The sequence below is a fragment of the Pimephales promelas genome, chromosome 15 (genome assembly GCF_988280905.1).
Source record: "Pimephales promelas chromosome 15, fPimPro1.hap1.1, whole genome shotgun sequence".
Taxonomy (NCBI): domain Eukaryota; kingdom Metazoa; phylum Chordata; class Actinopteri; order Cypriniformes; family Leuciscidae; genus Pimephales; species Pimephales promelas.
This window is the reverse complement of record NC_142783.1, coordinates 16,133,828-16,153,906: the sequence shown is the minus strand read 5'-3', so window position 1 is coordinate 16,153,906 and position 20,079 is coordinate 16,133,828. Positions and strand designations below refer to the sequence as shown.

At 37.2% G+C, this 20,079-nt stretch overlaps 1 protein-coding gene across 1 annotated transcript; it reads left to right on the top strand.

The window, feature by feature from the left end:
- Positions 1-4,209: 4,209 nt before the first annotated feature.
- fut9a (fucosyltransferase 9a) lies at positions 4,210-12,713 on the top strand. Its single transcript, XM_039671603.2, has 3 exons — positions 4,210-4,595; positions 6,598-6,698; positions 8,139-12,713. The coding sequence occupies exon 3, from the start codon at positions 8,147-8,149 to the stop codon at positions 9,224-9,226; it is 1,080 nt and encodes a 359-aa protein (XP_039527537.1). The 5' UTR covers positions 4,210-4,595; positions 6,598-6,698; positions 8,139-8,146; the 3' UTR covers positions 9,227-12,713.
- Positions 12,714-20,079: the final 7,366 nt, after the last annotated feature.

Here is a 20,079-nt window from a genome sequence, read left to right as displayed (position 1 = left end):
CAGTGCTCTAAATGGGACAACATATCACAATGTGGGCTACCAGCTATGTGACGAACAGGTAGAAGAGCCAACATGGGGTCACTGTAAGTGTTTCTTATTTTGAGACAAAACACAAATGGGGACAAGATCATTTTTATTTTATTTTTACTTTACTATACTGAATAGCTTAATTGTTAGCCTATGTCTACTTTATCACTGTTACAGCGGTTACACAAGTCAAGTGCAAAATATAAATAAAAGTATACACTAAATGATGCAAATGTATTATTTGACCAATTTTAAAGGTTTACTACATTTTCTTCCTGAAATCCACCTTGAAATTCTACCCCGTTGGGATCAGGATAATCCTGTTTTTTTGGATCAAAGTTATCCAAATCCCACTGACAAGTTTTGAACAACACAAACTGAAGGTTTGATCCAGATTAAAACTAGGATTGGATTCTCTGATCTAATCTGATTTCAGATTCCTTCTTTCCCTTTTGAACAACCCATTTTCAAGATTTGATCCAATCCGATAACCAAAATCCGATCAGCTTATCTTTGAACAACTGGCCCCTCATGATAAGGCGTATATATGACACACCAATTCGTATTTCCATTTTTGGCATGCTATCAACACGCATATTCGCTTTTCAGCGTGTTTATGAACACCGTTGGCTGTATGACTGTATAACACAGTCTCATCCCAAGACGTCATACAACTGACGCTTTTGACCATACGTCAACATCCGCCGTTTTAGGGTACCCTTAAACGTCGGTTAGATGACGATGATCCTGGGGCATCATCCAACTGACGCTTTACCTTTAACGTCAGTTAGATGACGCGGGTAGGTTTAGGTCTGGGGTAGGGTTAGGATTAGATAGCATCATCTAACCGACGTTTAAGGGTACCCTAAAACGGCGGATGTTGACGTATGGTCAAAAGCGTCAGTTGTATGACGTCTTGGGATGAGAATGTTCTGTACTGTATATATAAATATTTGACCTACCCCAACCCCGTCCCTAAACCTACCCGTCACTGGGGTTAATAGCATTTATGAGTCTTCCCCTACCATCCTAGGGAAAAAAATATCTCTCCACAGATGTAGCTCTAAATTTTGCTTACACGCGGAATCACTCGGACATTTAACGGCATAGACGCGGATAGCTCAAAATGCGTATAGATAACACGCCACTTGACTTGAAAGTGGCGTGTATGTTTACGCAAAAAAAGAAACAAACTATCATGAGGGCAACTGCTTAAAAGGTGAAAGCATTAACAATATGCAAACAATAAAGCAATACTTTTAGATTATAGAGTAATCCAGACGGTCATACACTACCACAGGAGTATATAGCTTCAACAACCTGGGCCTTGCAGAACACAGATTATGCTCAAGAAAAGGTTTCTCTTTGACAGAGTTCTGCCCTGTTTTTATGTTGCCTCCCTCGTGGTTGGCAAGCAGGTGAAGCTGGGGGAGCAATCAGGGTACATGGAAAGACCTAGGAAAGCAGGTGACACAAATAACAAACAGAAGAAAACATACCACAGTACACCATACAGTTAACACTCACAAGTTTGTATTGTTGTCAAAGAACTCAATAACTCACCTGCAACAATAACAACAATAAATCAAAAAACGTCTCTGGATGTAACACCACCCTCCCATAAGTTACAAACATGACCCCTAAAAATGTGTGTAAAGTCACAAATTGGATTTCTACAACATGGGTTAACAACAAACTTAAACCACTTACAGTATACTCACTTTTAACACATTTTGGAGTACCCATCCCTTGGTATGCTGGATGTCAAGGTTGTAGGCCAACTAATGTAACCAAAGACCAATGCATAGACAAATAAACATATAGAACCACAACGACTCACAGCAGTGTTCTTGAAATGCACTTTGGACACTTGGTCTTTACTTACGATTGATTTGTCCTTCAAAATAACGTGCACAGGAAACAACAGGCGCAAAATATAAATTGAAGATAAATGGTTCATACCCAGAACTCTTAGAATGGAGGAAATTTCAGGGACAGAGACAACCTGAGGAAAAGCCATACTTTTAGACTTTGCAGCCAGAATTCATTTCCAAGCTTTACAGTCTGAAATTAGGTGACCTGAATCCAAGCAGTATAGAAACAAACTCTGGCAACAGACTTACTATCTGTTCTTTTCAAAAGGAGCAAACTTTCCTTTCTGACTTCCTATGCCTGCAGACTGATGTTTAGACTCATATGTTTTGTGGGTAAGTACAAACTCATCTGCCATCACTGCAGCTTCAGAGATTATGTTTACCTTTTGCTCATTCAAATGAACAGCTACTGTATGTTCTCAGGTGCACATTTTTAAACGTTTCTAAGATGAGCTCTTGCAACTGCTCAAGGCTTGTGACCCCACTAGAAAGACACCACTTCTCAAAACATGTTTTCTCCTCTTGTGCAAACTACGTACATTTGTGTTCATTAAAGCATTCAAAAGCATTGGTGATAAGCTTCAGGCAATGATTCGTAAGCTTTTTCAACACTGCCGCTTTGAAGATCTCATAATCAAGAGACTGTTCAGTTGGAAGTGCAGAACACACCTCTTGCACCTTACCATGAAAATTACTATTACACCCGAATTTAGCAGCGATGCGTTCAAAGTATGAGTCTGTCTCAGCCTCTCTAAAAGGCGGAACAAGTTTTATATATTTTGTAACAAAAAAAACGAAGCTGTACAAGAATTGCAGATAACTTAACAAAAGCATCCTATCTGCTGTGTGCCATAGAAAAATGACCCATAAGTAACTTTAATTAACGCTGTCAAGTAACAAATATATAGAAAAATGACCCATAAGTAACTTTAATTAACGCTGTCAAGTAACAAATATGCTTCACGGGTAAATTTAAATGAATTGCTAATTACAACACTGAAATAAAAAGTATAAATCCTGTACAAATAATCGTAAAATAATGGAAATACTCAGGAATTATGTAGCAAACATTTTATCAATCTATTATGACGTTTTTTTCGTCGCCACTTTGGTAATGTTCTTTTTTTTTTGTCTGGAGTGTGATGTACTTTTTAATATAATGTCATTATGTTGCTGCATTGATGATCATTGTCTCGAATATATATATATATATATATATATATATATATATATATATATGTCCTTTTCAATGAACACAAGAAAGCACTGTAATCTCTGCTGCGAATGTCTGATACTGTGTCACAATTCAGAGGCTGCATCATTCGAAGGACTTAAAAAATAAACGTTTCTTGTCACCTATCAACTGACAGTTGTTTTTTTAAAGTATCACATCAGAAACGACTCGAGTGATGGAAACAGCACATTTTGTAAAAAAAAAAAAAAAAATCTTCATCCACAAAAAAGTAAAGGAATAAAATAAAATAAAATAAAGTTTCTAGCTCAATTGTAGTGGTTTTTGACTTGTGTGAAAAACAGTTAATGCGAATAATGGGAGATGGAAACACATTTGCCAAACAAATTCTGACATAGTAAACCCACTTGACTGATCGCTGTTTTGATAGGAATTCCGGCTCTCTTTAGGGAGCCGAACCGGATCATTTGCTCAGCTCAGTAATAAGAGTAGCCTATGGCTTGTGTGTGTTACTCATCTTATTTTCTGACCAGATATTAAAGATGATCTTTTCGCCAACTGTGATGGGGTCCATTCCTCTTACCGAATCTGAGAGGAATGGACCTTAATTCTTTGACAACAATAATACAAACTTGTCAAAAAAGTCGATAACTCAGCCTCAACGTCTCTGGGTATAACATTACTCATTTATGAAAACCTGACTTATTAAACTCATCAAATTCCATTCAGAGATGATCTGATCTAAAAGCTTTAAATGAATTGCCTGTGCTCGCTGCTCAATTAATTGATCGTGTAATTGCTTCTTTTTTAATCAATCTATTAATGCTATTAATCAAACGAACCTGTTTTTAAGACAATATAACATTAAATTAAACGTTTTTAAATGATTTTTAAAAATCACAGACCAAATGCATAGGCTAATACACTGCTGATTGGAATAGGCTACAGCAATGATGAACAAAGGAATAATTCTTGACTACATAAATCATCCAGTCTAACGCCACTGTTGCATAATTCATTTCCCATTTAATTTCTTTGCATTCCTGCATTAGCATGTATTAACTCCACATGCGCGCGCATGCACACGCACACACTCTAAATCTATAATTGCATGCATGATGCATATGAACAGCACGGATACTGGAAAGGTATGTGCATGTGGGGAGGGCGACATTATTCTACATCACATCACACGGCGTTACATGGCGTCTTTTCCAGCGACGCTCTTGCTCGCGCTCTCCGTTTCTGACCCATAGGATCGAACGTGTTTTTTTTTTTTGTTTTTTTTCTTGCACGCGCTGATTAGAGTCTGTCATCATTGCGGACACATTGCAATATGCAGTGATGCACTGACGCGAAGGCTATGGGTTCAGGTGCATCGTATCCAAATATTGCCTTCGTCGGAGATTTTTCAGCCCCATTCCGACATGCGAAGCGCGTGGGATGTAAATAAAAGAAGCGCATGATGTGGCTTTGCCTCGAGGATGATTGCTGATGGAAAGGTGAGACAAACGATTTTACCGATATGAAGGTTACCTGTTTGCTTTGCATATATTGCACGACACGAGTAGATGCTTTAAATATCACGCACTGCGTGCACCATCATTTTTTCATTCATCTCTTTGGGGATTTTGAATTATAATAATTAAACAAGGCACGAGCGCAGGGACAGTCATGCTCATGGGATGCTTCATACGTCCTTTTGGATGCGGGTTTGCTTAAAATAGACAAAGAACTAGAGATGCTAGAGACAGAGATACAGAGAGAGAGAGCGTGTCACATTTAAAGAATAGCCATATATATGTCAGATGTGACAGTCTGCTTTAAGATGACCTTCAGCATCACTGGTGGATAAAGCACATCACCTTGCACGGTAACACATTCATTTATGTTGTTATGAACTGCAGAAACACGATTTTAGATGAGTGTTCATTAAATAGCCTGTATAACATCATGTCACTGATGGGATAGACACAAATTCCCAAATCCTACTAAATAAACTACACTAACGCTTTATATTTAATGGTTTCGCATCTTATTTTCATCTTCATGTCCTTCATGCACATTTTCTATTTATTAGACGTGAACACTCAAGCCAACTATACCAGCGTGCAACTCTGTGTCCCAAATCCATCACAATACATTTAAAACGCATGCATTTCTTTCTCTAAGACTCCCAGAGAAACACAAACATGCAACCTCGTTGCTCTATCTGTTTACTTTAACAGGATCATATGTGTCTTGTTGGCCAAAAATGTGTAAATGTGTAATAGTTAGCAGTTCAGAAACAGGATATGCCAAACACTTTGTTAATTAAAATCCCCCCAAGGGTCTTTAAACAGCTGTTTATTGCCCAATGTTATTTTAACCTTTAGAAATATATCATGCATTAGCAATAATTACATTCTGTAATGAAGTGGATGTCACACGTGTATAATCTCCCTGCAGACTTTTGCTTTTGCGGTGATATAATGTGATTGAGTCACAAATGCACTGATAAACCTTTTAAACAGCTGTTATGTCCACATGTGGATGTATGGTAAATGGACACTGCAGAGATGAATCGAAGCTCATTTCTCAACCGCAGGATATAGTGTAGTTTAAAACCCCACAGCTGAAATGCATTGAGTAGAAATATGTGTTTGGAAATGACTCATGAACACATAAGACATTTGACATATAAGAATCCTACATCATTTTATTATGAAATGTCTTTTTCATTGTTAATAGTCTACGTTAATAGTCAGATGTATGACTCATTATTTCACTGATTTCTTTAATTATGTTAGAGATTTTAAAAAGATCTGACACAAGTTAAATATAACAGGATGTTGTTAAGTGGAAGCGTAACGATTTGTTTATTGGCAGATTTCACGGCCCTTGTGAAATTACATCTAATTGAGATGTTTATTCTGTTCATTGAAGTTTACCTACTAAGTTAATTGAATGTAAATTCGCTTTTAATTGTGTATTCTGATACTACTAATACCCTTTAGTTGAAGATGTTGGCTAATTAAGAAGAATGTGCAAAAAATGTACTGGGATGTTTTAAGGAACACCTTTAGCTCTATGGGAATGTTGGATATTGGAAATAATAATAATAATAATAATAATAAAGAATAATTATGTGTTCTGTAAACAAAATCTAGTGTTTCCAGATCCTTAGCAAGATTTTAACATCCTGCTACTGTCAATATTTTGTGTAAAAATGGCCTTTTGCTTCTATTATCTCTTGACATCCTGGAGATGGCAGTGTTCCCATGTGTAAAACGTATTGTCTGAATGTTCTTTGTACTAATTCAGAATTATTTTTGAGGATTGGATTGGTACAGGGCCACAGTACCACCTGCATTTTGAACAGTGGTCAATAAATATTGAGTTTCCTGTTCTTAAACTTTGACATTTGGTTCCCCCAATTTACAATGTTTGGTTACACCATTTCTTTACCAAGTGTTTTGATTATAGTGATGTAATCCATTTTCTGTCTTTTTCCCTCATGAGAAGACCTATGGTTTTAAGACTGACATTCTTCTGGTAGTAAAAAGAAGAGCCTGGAACATAACAACATAATCATTTTACCTACTGGATATCAGCAAATCTGTCAGGTGAATTTTTTAAGATTATTTACTTTCAATATATATATTTTTTTCAGTGCTTGTAATTAGCTGACTTTGTCATGATGATAAATATATATATCTTTCCAACAGAATTTACTATTTCATGATCTATTATGGAACTGTAAGTCTTAAAGTGGATCCCCACACATTAAACTGCCTATAAATCAATCTGATATCAGTGAGTAAACCAGACAGTATTTTAATATCTGAGGTGTCCTTGTACAATTTTACAACACAAACGTCCTAGACATTTAAGTGCTTAGGATGTTTCTTGGCTATGAATTATGTTAATCTTTAATTACAGTAGCATACGTATGATCTGCTGACAGACAAGGCACAACATATGTATTGCAAATGTCAAAGTTCTTGTTCTGAAATATGAAATGCATTTTTAAAGTATACGCAAATTAATTCACATTGTACAGTCATTCAGTGTACACTGAAAAAAAATATTATTGGTTTAACTTAAAAAAAGTAAGTAACCTGGTTGCCTTAAAATTTTAAGTTCATTGAAATGGAAAAAGTGAGTTAATACAATGAAGGAGATTGATTTAATCATCAGAAACTCAAAATAATATGTTATATGAGCTAAATAAATTATTTAAGTTGATGACAAAAGAAAAAATGTGATTACAAATAATGAAAATATTTTTTTTACAGTGTAGTTATGTAGTTGTTATGCGTTAGGTCATATTTTTATTAGTAGGCTACAGTAACTTACTGTACATCATATTTTTCCATTTTGTAAAGAGTTAACATGCAGCATGTATTGAAGGTAGTTAATATAACAGCTTAAATTTGGGGAAAATTGGAAGTCAATTGGTATAAAAACACTTAATTCCTATGCAATATATAATATAATATAATATAATATAATATAATATAATATAATATAATATAATATAATATAATAATAGCTTCACATTATTCAGAGAAATAACTGGCTGTTTCCAAGCATTTACATTGTTGCTCCGAGCAAGATAATGCATGGTATAGGACCTTGAATTAATATGCAATATATTAATATTTATGTATGCTGCATTATTATTCACATACAGGAATAGGATATATATTTGTTACCAATCATGCAAAGCAATGATACATTTACAGAAATATATCCTTGTGGGACAAATGCTTTGCGCGCGGGGTCACTTTAGGTCAAAGAATCGTCTGTCGGTGGTGGACGGGAATACTGATATGGCCGCTGGAATCACTACCGGTTGCTGACAGTTTTAGAGTTAGAAAATATATAACAGCAGTCTCAGCAGGATATTAAAATGTATTCATTTAGCTCGAGATGCAGTTCATTAGAATGTGCTGAGTCTTAAAGAAATGACTTTACGATCAAACCAGACTGCTGTCTCATATAACAACCTTTTCTTTCTTTTTCTTGTTTGCCTTGCCACCATTTCCCGTTTCCTGTTTAAGGCCAGAGCATGCCATCTACACCAACTTACAGAATCCTACGACCCCTCTTGCTTGGTATCTTTTTATTGGGATGCTTTGTGACCCTGTTTTTAATGTACATTAAACCATCCACGAGCTGGCTGTCAGGCCCCGTCGAGTCGGAAACATCCACGGCCCGAGTCAAAAGCCTCCTTTCCAGCAGAAGTGACCAGAACCAGACCACCATCCTGGTCTGGCTTTGGCCTTTTGGAGAAACCTACGACCTGAACGTCTGCAGCTCTTTGTTCAGCATCGATGGATGCTTCATCACCGCCGACCGCAACCTTTACAACAAATCCGACGCCGTCGTCATACATCACAGGGACATCACCAGCGACCTCTCCAACATGCCGCCGGCGTATCGGCCCACGTTGCAGAGATGGATTTGGATGAACTTCGAGTCACCGTCACATTCGTCTCAGTTGCCTGGAATTGAAAACTTGTTCAATATAACTCTAAACTATCGGCAGGATGCCGATATAGAAGTGCCTTACGGATCGATTGTCGCTGCCCAAGGAGAGGAGGACTTTGTGCCGCCAAGCAAGAACAAGCTCATTTGCTGGATCGTCAGCAATTGGAACCCAGATCACGTCAGGGTGAAATACTACAACGAATTGTACAAGCACATCGAGGTTCATGCATACGGACAGGCTTTCGGCGAGTACATTTCCGACCAGGACTATTTCCCCACAATTGCCAGCTGTAAATTTTATTTGGCGTTCGAGAACTCCATTCACAAAGACTACATCACTGAGAAATTGTACAACCCACTTTCAGTCGGCACCGTACCCGTGGTGCTCGGGCCACCTAGGGAGAACTATCAGAACTTCGTGCAGGGAAACGCTTTCATCCACGTCGACGACTTTCCGTCTCCGAAGGAGCTGGCTGATTACCTCCTGTTTCTTGACAAAAACGAGGAGCTTTACCTGAAGTACTTTGACTGGCGTAAACACTTTAAGGTGAAGAAGGCATACTTCTGGGCCGAGCACACGTGTCTGGCCTGCGATTACGTCAGAAGGCACAATGAGTACAAGGCAATTAACAATCTTGACAAATGGTATTGGGGTTAATCCGCACCTAAACCACTGGACCAGCTTAATGAAAGTTGCTTGACAATAAGAGCTTCATCATGTAACTTCATTCAAATGAGGGTCTGTCTGTTGTGAGCAATTACAGACTTTTATTTTTGTAAAATCTCCCAAAGTAGTTGTACATTTACTTCGTGTTCAGTTTCACGTGTCTCTTAACCTGGATGCAAATCATGCATTTTTAGAGTTGAATGAGTACATATTTATTAGGAGAGCAGATTTTGACCAAAATTCACAAAATACATTTGAATGGATAGTTCGCCTAAAATGATGGAAATTACTATTTATTTGAAAAGAAACATATTTATTATTGAACAAATGCACAAAATCCATTTAAATGTCACCTACTTGTCTTGTATGACTTTCTCTCTTCACAAAAGAAGATATTACCTAAGTGATATTTGTATGCAAATTGTGCATTTTAGAGTTTAATAAATAAGCTAATTTTGACCAAAATGCACTTAAAGGGATAGTTCACTCAATCATGATGCAAATCGTGCATTTCAGAGTTGAGTAGTTACTTATTTATATGAAAAGGAACATTTATGTTGACCAAAATGCACAAAATCCATTTAAATGTCATCATCATTTAATCAACCTATTGTTGTTGTATGACTTTCTTTTTAATGTGGAACACATAAGGAGATATTTTGTTCAGTGTTTTTGCCCATGCATTTGAAAGTCAGTGGGGTCCAAAACATCACACACTAAAGTTATTTTTCCAAAGTGTCTTTTTTCGTGTTGATGAGAGAAATTTCATTTTCAAGTGAACTATCCCTTTAAATCTTCGCTGTTTTCATACATGACATCAAATAAGAAATCTGTTTATTTAATGAGAGCCGTGCACTTTCTGAAATTGAGATTTTTATGCTTCTTTTATATCATTGGTTATTGTGTAAATGTTAGTGCTAGAGACATCTATGCAGTGTTTACAGAACTTATGTTGTGCAAAATGTCTATGTACTGTAAATGTAATGTGTAGGCTATAGTATGTGTTTTAACTTAAGACAACCTGCCTTTTATTTGTTTTGCGCACTCATATTTTACATGCTATGTTGGACACCATAGTGACCATCATGCACTTGCTACTGAAAAACAAACATGCCAGGAGTGCGTTATTGCTGATTATGTCTTGCTGTACTGAATAACTGCTGATAATATCACTGTTAAGTAGCTTATATGGCTTCGATATGTGATACTGTTATGTATCAATGTGTACTGTAAAGTTTTGTTTTTGAAATATTTCAATGTTACTTTTGTTTTTTAAGGCTACTGAGAGCAGGAGGCTAATATACATAAAGTCATGCGTGGGTGGTGCCATATTTACAGAAATGAGAAGACCTTTTCCAAGTGTTGCCAAATGAGTAGACGCACTTGATGTATGAGACAAACGAAGTCATAATATGAGAAGCATAATGACTCACTTTTCTAATTCTGAAGTTGCTTTAGTCGTAAGCTTAGAGGATTTGTTTGTTGCCAAAGTTTTCTTTCGCAAAAGAGATGCTTCTGATCTTTGGGTTTAAATCATCGCATTTCTCAGATCGGCTTTCATTTCATTGTGAAGGACTGTTTTTGATGGTCTAATATTAGATGAGGGTAAACGAACTGTATTATTGATCAATGAGAACATTTTCAACTGTGGATCACAGACTGTGCTGCTTATGCTGTCACTGCAAAAAAAAAAAAATCATGTTCTCAAATGCTATTTTGTCTTATTTCTAGTAAATAAAATCTAAACTGCTTAAAACTAAATATTTTTCTCTGAGAGAAATATTTAATTTACTTTTTTATGTTTGAAGGGATAGTTTATCGAATAATTGTGACATGAAATTATAACTATCCCTTATAACATAATCCTCACAAAATAATGTGTGATTTATTCACCACTCTTTTTTTAAATATCCACTTAAAACAGGAAAAAATGTGCCAAAATATATTTTTTTTCTAATAATTTTAACCATAAACTTCTGTAAATTTTGCTAGATTCTTAAAGCAAGGGAAAAAAAAAGTACATTTATTTTCATGTAAACGTTTGGCGGATGAAGTTTTATCCCAGGTATCGAACCTCTGGCCTTGGTTTTGCAAGTGCCATGCACTGTTTGAGCTTCTGGAATGCATTTGTCAGATAAACTATTACATATTCAGTGAAAACAGAATGTTTTTAAGGATTTTTACTGGGAAATAAGACAAAAAGTGATTAGAAAATTGATTTTTGGACTGCTTATCTGCTTATATGAAAAAGCACACTTTAATAGATATAAAAGGATGCCCAATTACTCACACATTTTAAATCATTCTTGTTTTTTTTATGTCTGAAGCACACATTGTGGGTTATGGTTAATGTTGTGTTGCTGTTTGTGTCCAATTGAACATGAACAATAACAGCATCATCAAATATCCCATGCCTGTTTGTTTTTTTACTTTTGTATTCATGAAGTACCATCAGTGTTTTTTTTTTTTGTTTTTTTTAAACTGTGCTATTCTAACAATGTCCATCTGTATATTACTCAAATGTGCACACTTTAATGCACCAGATTTTTTTTTTTTTTATATGAACTCTGAGGAAAACTGAGATGATGCATAATATTGTCTTGGTTACTACACGTCTCAGATCAACGTTTGTCGAAGATAATTGGTTTGCCGTGAATGCTCTTTATGCATTGTAAATAGCCGGATTGTTGGACGATCTCAAACCTGTAGCGAATGCCTGAGGATGAAGTGCTGAAATGAGACAGACAAAGTAAGCTATTTCTGAGCCTTTGCACCGAGGAAGAAAAGTCTCCTGCTGAAGACAAAGATGACAGTGTTATTGAGAGGCCATTTTCTGTCTCTAAAGCGGTTTTCACAGTGATCGTCCATATCGTTTTTTTGGGGGGATTGGGAACAAGTCCTTTGAACACTGTTGGACTGGAAAACTTTGGCTAAAAGTTTCTCTTATTTTCAAGTGTGTGATTTATTGAAACGATGATAGTACAAAGATGTATTGTGACTAAAAATGTGAAATGTAAAATAAGAAAGACATGTTTATGGTTTCATCATGGTGTACAAAGTGAATCAGAGATTGCTTATTTTATTTACTTACTGACCATAATTGCTGAGTTGTATTGATTTGTGGTCTCTCTCTCTCTCTCTCTTTATCTCCCGTGCACAAGTGCTGGCTGTGAGCTCTTGGTACCCTTTAAAACAGCCTTTGCATTATGAGTGTGTTAGCGGTGTCTGACTCAGAGCTCTGGCTGACTCACACATGTAGGCTGGTCTCACTGACACCGGCATGGAGTATGATATCTCCTCTATGCATTATGGACTCGAATGCAAAATGACCCACATTCCTATTGTGCTGAGGAACTCGAGGGTGTATAGAACTGTTCTTTTCAACGTTAATTGCCAAAACATTGTTATTTGCCAAATGATTTACTGTAGATGTCTGTTAGTAAAATAAAGAGACGGAAATAAAATTATGTTCACAGAACATTTAGCTTCCCATTCTGATTTCAAGTGTAAAAAATTTATACAAATAGTTCAACAAAAAATATTTACTCTCTCATATATTGTTGAAAACAACCGTTGTATGCCTTATATTTGTCCAAAAAGTTGATTGTGACCACATCTGTCAAGATAACAGACAATTAAATACCATAAATGAAGAGTTCAGATGCAAAAGCCTCTAAATGCCATTTGAAATTTTCTTCTAGAATGATCATTTTTATCAAGCTTGTATAAGTTCAGTGATTTCACTTAAATGGCAATGATAATTACCTATTAATTGTTATTTAAGTGAAATTACTGAACTTAAATATACAAGTTTGATAAAAATCGTCATTAAAGAAGAAAATTTCAAATGGCATTTAGAGGCTTTTGCATCTATTTATTGCATTTATTCTTATGATAAATTTGGGTGAGAAACAGACCAAAATAAAGTTGTTATTCTCTGATAATCTTTTAGCTGAAGCTCTAAAATCTGTGTATAAAACTAAAAATCAGTTTTATACATAAATGAGCAGAAAACAGTTGTAATGAAAATTATTCAAACCCAATTGCAAATCAGGTTTATCGGCAAATCTGACAGACTTTCTGCTGTTTGCAATGAACAAATCAAACAAAAGTAATTCAAGTGGCTCAACACAAATGTTTCAAATGGTTTATAACTGACGCTTTTAACCATACGTCAACATCCGACATTTAACGTCGGTTAGATGACGCTATCTAATCCTAACCCTACCCCAGACCTAAACCTACCTGACGCTAAAGGGTACCCTAAAACGTTGGATGTTGACGTATTTAGATGATGTCTTGGGATGAGAATGTGTTGGCAAATTCAACTGAAAATGCAACTTTTAATGACTTCTGCAGGCTTAAAATGATTCAACCCCTTCATGGATTGCATCTTTAGTATTCCGTAGAACACCTTTTACTGTTATGACCTGCAGCTGTAAATAAGATGTACTGCCAGACACCAGCTTCTGGCAGCATTTCTGGTGAATCTTAGCCCATTCCTCACGAGCAATGGCCTCCAGTTCAGTAATATTCTTGGGTTCGCTTGATGCAACGGCCTTCTTCAGAACTGGAGAGTTCTCACTGTACCCAAACAAAGAGCTCATTATAGCAAACTGTCTTAAACTGATATGACAAAAAATTGTGAACTGTTTCTTTAAGCAACTGCATTGAAAAAAAAAACAGCTGCAAGCCTACAGAATTTCACCACCCGCATTAGTCAAACAGCAACATGCTTTTTCAGAAACATATCTCAGACTGGTAAAAATAGCCCACCAAATCCACTTTACACTGAATGATGACACCACAGGCGCAGTTTGGTGTGCTGGCCATCAAATCCCTTGCTGTTGTTCTGACCTCTCTGTGTTTATACTTTGGCATTCAATAGGACAATAGGTCACACAGTTGTTCAGGCTGTATGCCAGATGAAATGGCAAAGTTAATCCAGTTACTACATATTTCTGTATTACTTTGAAGAAATGTGAATGTTTCTTTGCATGTTGTGTGTGTGTGTGTGTGTGTGTGTGTGTGTGTGCGTGTGTGTGCTGTGCGTGTGTATGCACATGCAGAGGACAAGAATATAATCAGAGTGTAAATCCATATAGGACTGAGCTTAGGCATTAAATTCTATTCCGCACTGGGATATTTAAAGATCTGATCAACAAAATCCACAAACAGATAAATAATGTAGATCACCAAGCAGATTTTACACAATACCATCTGAAGCATTGCTGCCACAATACAATGAAAACTACCCATGAAATTTAAGGCCCTGCATTTTTTCTCTGGTGAATCACAAGAAGGCATATTTATTATGAATTCATAAACAAATTAAATGTAATTTACTTTAGCTAGATGATTGCTTCAGGCTTCTTCAAAAGTACAGTATTTGGTCAGTTACATGATTAAATAACACAAAATTCAGCTATCCATATGCTATCCATCAGCTTGAAGATTTTGTCACTTGTCGAATGTTTATAACATATCCTGTAAAACGTACCACAAGAGATTAGGAAAGAGTCTGGATGGCTGTGTACGGGCCGCCACGCTACGGTTTCGTAGAATTCTTGAAAAACTCGAAGAGTGTTGGTTTATTTGTATAGTTTGCATAGTAATTACAGTTATTGCGTCCCTGTGTATATTGCGTGAATGAGGGGTGGTGTTTGGCCAGATATTGTGTTTTGCGATTGGTAGTATGCCATACAGAACCATTGAAGCTACTTTAACGCAGGGGCTTAGCCAGTATTGGATCAGGGCGGCCCACCCACATTACTCACTGGCCCGCCCAGGCATGTTTTATAAAAATACATTTTTAGATTATTTGTATTATTCAAATGCATTTAAGAAAATATATCAATATATATCTGATTTATTGTTGACTGCTGTGCTGTGTGTGTTTATTTCGTTTCCCGAATAAAATGGAACTGTTAAAGCAAGTTATAGAAAGCCTCCCTCCGGAATATTATTGGTTGCTGGGGGTTCCGACAGGAAAACTCTCAGCGGCGCCACAATAATGGCTAAACACCTTTCTTTAAAGGGATACTTCAGAATTTCGCATTGTATCAGTAGAAAACCAGTAGTATTTTCGAATTACAGTAAAATCATCATTTTGCGTCATGGGAGGATTTTTGTCCCAGAGGCGAAAGACTACAGTCAGTGTTCCGCATGTTTTCACCACGCCCACCAAGCTAAGCTAACAGGCTCTTGCCTCTTGGTCTGTGTAGAAAGTTTGTATAGTAGGCTAATCACCAGTGTTGTAGTCGAGACCACCTCACTCGAGTCCGAGTCGAGACCGAGACCAGAGACGGTCGAGTCCGAGTCGAGACCGAGGATGAGGGTTGATTACCTAATTTACTTTTATTTACTTAGAGAAATCCTTTTTTTTTTACTGAATTTACTTAGAGTTTAAAAAATATGATCAGTTTAGGGTAAAAAGGCCACATAGTAGGTGGTGTTAAAAGTAATTTAATTACAATTTGTCATGCGCAGTTGCGCACTAGAAAATCACCAATCACTGGGCGTGTCAATCAATTTAAAGAAATATTTTATTAACACTTAACAGGCATTAATAATCATGAAAAATATTTTGAATTGAACTCGAGTGGACTCGGGAATAAGTCCGAGTCCTAAAAAAAAAATGTTCGAGTACGAGTCAATTCCGAGTCCAAATGCACACGAGTCCATGACAAGACCAAGACCATTAAAATATGGTCTCGAGACCGAGTCCGAGACGAGTCCGAGTCTCGAGTACTACAACACTGCTAATCACGATGGTGGAATGGCAGAAGGGGATTTTGAAGATCTGTTGTGAGAATCTGATGCTTGCGGCTACTTGTATGAGGAACAAGAGGCGGCCGGAGCAAGACCTGAGCCCGGCCAGACTCGAGCTGGGGTGGGCGAGAATCTGATGCTCGCGAATACCTGTACGAGCCGCAATAAAACGATAAACAGTTGCGGGAGATAGAGGAACAAGAGGCGGCCAGAGCGAGACCTGAGCCCAGCCAGACTCGAGCTGGGGCGGACACCTTAACAACTGCCTTTCAACAGCCCATCATCATACGCACAAAGTAAATGTGAAAATCTAGTTTATAACTTTCAAAATTTCCTGTCACCTTGTCCCACCAATCCTGCCTGGTCTTAGCTGAGAGAGCGTCTCAAAATCCCTGAAGGGGTTTACAGTTCTGCAAGATCATAGCATTTGCGATTTTTCCTCTTTGTCTCTTTGTCCACCAAACCTATCTTATTTCCAACTGAGAGCTCTGCCGGGGCTTGCCTGTTTGGAGCAGATGGGAAGGGCAATCGTCAACTCAGAAAAAACTGAATGGTGTGAGACCACTTATTGCTGTAAAGGCCACCTGATCTCAACCCAATGACTCCACTTACTGTCAACACTTTGTTAAGCATCTTAGTCCTGAGGAAAATGTGTGAGAATGAAGTAGCTGAAGAGATGCCTTCTTATATCAGTGTCAGATCAGCAGATTTTAAAGCAGATGTGTCACAACCGATTAATTAGACTGTTGGTATACCATTGTAAAATGGTTTCGGTAACAGGGAAAAAAAGTTTGTTAAAATTATCACGTTGTCTAGATGCACTAAGGCCAGAAAAGGCCTTATTATTCATGCATATATATATATATATATATATATATATATATACACTCACCGGCCACTTTATTAGGTACACCTGTCCAACTGCTCGTTAACACTTAATTTCTAAGCAGCCAATCACATGGCGGCAACTCAGTGCATTTAGGCATGTAGACATGGTCAAGACGATCTCCTGCAGTTCAAACCGAGCATCAGTATGGGGAAGAAAGGTGATTTGAGTGACTTTGAACGTGGCATGATTGTTGGTGCCAGAAGGGCTGGTCTGAGTATTTCAGAAACTGCTAATCTACTGGGATTTTCACGCACAACCATCTCTAGGGTTTACAGAGAATGGTCCGAAAAAGAAAAAACATCCAGTGAGCGGCAGTTCTGTGGGCGGAAATGCCTTGTTGATGCCAGAGGTCAGAGGAGAATGGCCAGACTGGTTCGAGCTGATAGAAGGGCAACAGTGACTCAAATAACCACCCGTTACAACCAAGGTGGGCAGAAGAGCATCTCTGAACGCACAGTACGTCGAACTTTGAGGCAGATGGGCTACAGCAGCAGAAGACCACACCGGGTGCCACTCCTTTCAGCTAAGAACAGGAAACTGAGGCTACAATTTGCACAAGCTCATAGAAATTGGACAATAGAAGATTGGAAAAACGTTGCCTGGTCTGATGAGTCTCGATTTCTGCTGCGACATTCGGATGGTAGGGTCAGAATTTGGCGTCTACAACATGAAAGCATGGATCCATCCTGCCTTGTATCAACGGTTCAGGCTGGTGGTGGTGGTGTCATGGTGTGGGGAATATTTTCTTGGCACTCTTTAGGCCCCTTGGTACCAATTGAGCATCGTTGCAACGCCACAGCCTACCTGAGTATTGTTGCTGACCATGTCCATCCCTTTATGACCACAATGTACCCAACTTCTGATGGCTACTTTCAGCAGGATAATGCGCCATGTCATAAAGCTGGAATCATCTCAGACTGGTTTCTTGAACATGACAATGAGTTCGCTGTACTCAAATGGCCTCCACAGTCACCAGATCTCAATCCAATAGAGCATCTTTGGGATGTGGTGGAACGGGAGATTCGCATCATGGATGTGCAGCCGACAAATCTGCGGCAACTGTGTGATGCCATCATGTCAATATGGACCAAACTCCCTGAGGAATGCTTCCAGCACCTTGTTAAATCTATGCCACGAAGAATTGAGGCAGTTCTGAAGGCAAAAGGGGGTCCAACCCATTACTAGCATGGGGTACCTAATAAAGTGGCCGGTGAGTATATATATATATATATTTATATATATATATATATATATATATATATATATATATAACTTTTTTGTTAATTTAAATAAAGCTGAAATAACATAAATAAAAATATTAGATGAATTTTAAACCATTGCCAATAACTTACTGAAAAAAGTGCAAGTTGAAGAACTAAAATAACTAAAAGTAAAAAATTGAATAAAAAATGAGAAAGAACTCATGCGTTAAAAACTAAAAATGCTGGCTTTCGGGTACTTTAAGCTTTGAAATCACACAATTACGTATATACATACAGTACACACATTTTAATCTGCACTCGTTTGTCTAGTTTCAGAAAAACATGCTGCATGCTCTGGGATGCCTAGCAACCAAAAGTCTGTGCATGTTTGTTTATTCTGAGATGAGCTGCTAACTGTTCGGTTGGAGGTTAATCTAGTGGTCGCAACAGCCATACTCTGAGCTTTAAAACCCCTGGTGACGGACGTTCATCAATTCAAATATCCAGCAGGTCTTGACACCTGGTAAGGAGAACGAAAAGACAGACATGAACGCTTGGGAGAGAGACCCAAAATACTGCTGTCAAGAGTTACGTAATTGTGGCATGATGCAGTTCTCCAAACTGAGGACACTTTTACTTTAAAAGACACTTTTGCAAAGAAGATGAACTGAATGTCATAACACTGAATAAATCACCAAGAAATGAATGCAGTGTTAATGTTAATGTCACCAGGATTTGAAACAGATTATGTGAGCCAGAAACTGCAGAAAAACTAAGGTAGCATTGATCACTGCTATCTCTAAGAGACTAACCCCCCTATTTGCATGCATGATGGATTTAACCGGTGATCTTCTGAGCTATTTTTGCACTGAGATTTCTCTCACTCTCTTGATAAATGATATGACTACAAACTCAGCTAATTAGCTGAATGCAGCTCAAGTATCAAGTGCAAAACACTGCAAACAAAATGGATCACTTCAGTATGAATCTTTATATGTAATGTATATATCAGATTACTGCAAACTTTCCACAAGCATCACAGCAACAAAAAAAAAACAAAAAAAAAAAACAAAAAAAAACATCTTTGGATGTTAAAATGGTCTTAAAAAAAGGCTATGATAAAAGGTTAACAAAAAATGCACTGTTTATTAAAATGCTAAATTTGGTATTACATTGGGGGTGCAAATGTATAGGCGCTGGTAACCTAATGCATTGGTTTGCTTTGGACAATGGTGACACCAGAATAAAAATATTAATTCTGAAGCTGTTTATTTTAGACAAATATGCTTGTACTTTGTCACTGACTAGATATGTCACTGACACTAAAATTCTGTAAATTTTTTTTTATTTGTCATTTTCTATTTTGACTGAACACAAGACAGATTGTCAATATGCACAACACATATGGTTGCATTTTAGCAATATATTGCGACATGACATATTAGGACACCTCATTTACGACTCTTAAATGCTTTGTTCATCACGATAATTTTCATTAATAACTGAAACTTTTATGAATTTTGAAACTTAAAAACAATCACTTAGGGGAACTATACAAAGAAACTACACCATATAATGGACTTCACTCGGAACCAAACGGTTCAAGGTCCAAATGACAGTTTCAGTGCAAACTGCAAACTGTTGAAAGGGTCCTAAATGATTCCAGACAATGAATAAGGGTCTTATCAAGCGAAACGATCGCTCATTTAAAAAAAAAAAAATAACAAAGTTTAAGTTTTATAAGTTTAAATGGTCGCCTTGCTCTGTACTGTGATGCACATTCATGACTCTCCTGTTCGAACTCGTTCAACAAAATGAACAAATGTTTTTCCGAGTCAATTTGTTCATTTCGTTTGTTGAATGAACCAAATGACACGAAAAAAAAAAGATTCATTCATTTTGATAAACGAGTTCAAACAGGAGAGTCACGAACGCGCATCACAGAACAGAGCATTTGGTTCCCATTAAAGTCCATTACTGGA

Excerpts from the sequence above, each read along its gene's own strand:
- fut9a (XM_039671603.2), top strand. The coding sequence starts at position 8,147 with ATGCCATCTACACCAACTTACAGAATCCTACGACCCCTCTTGCTTGGT.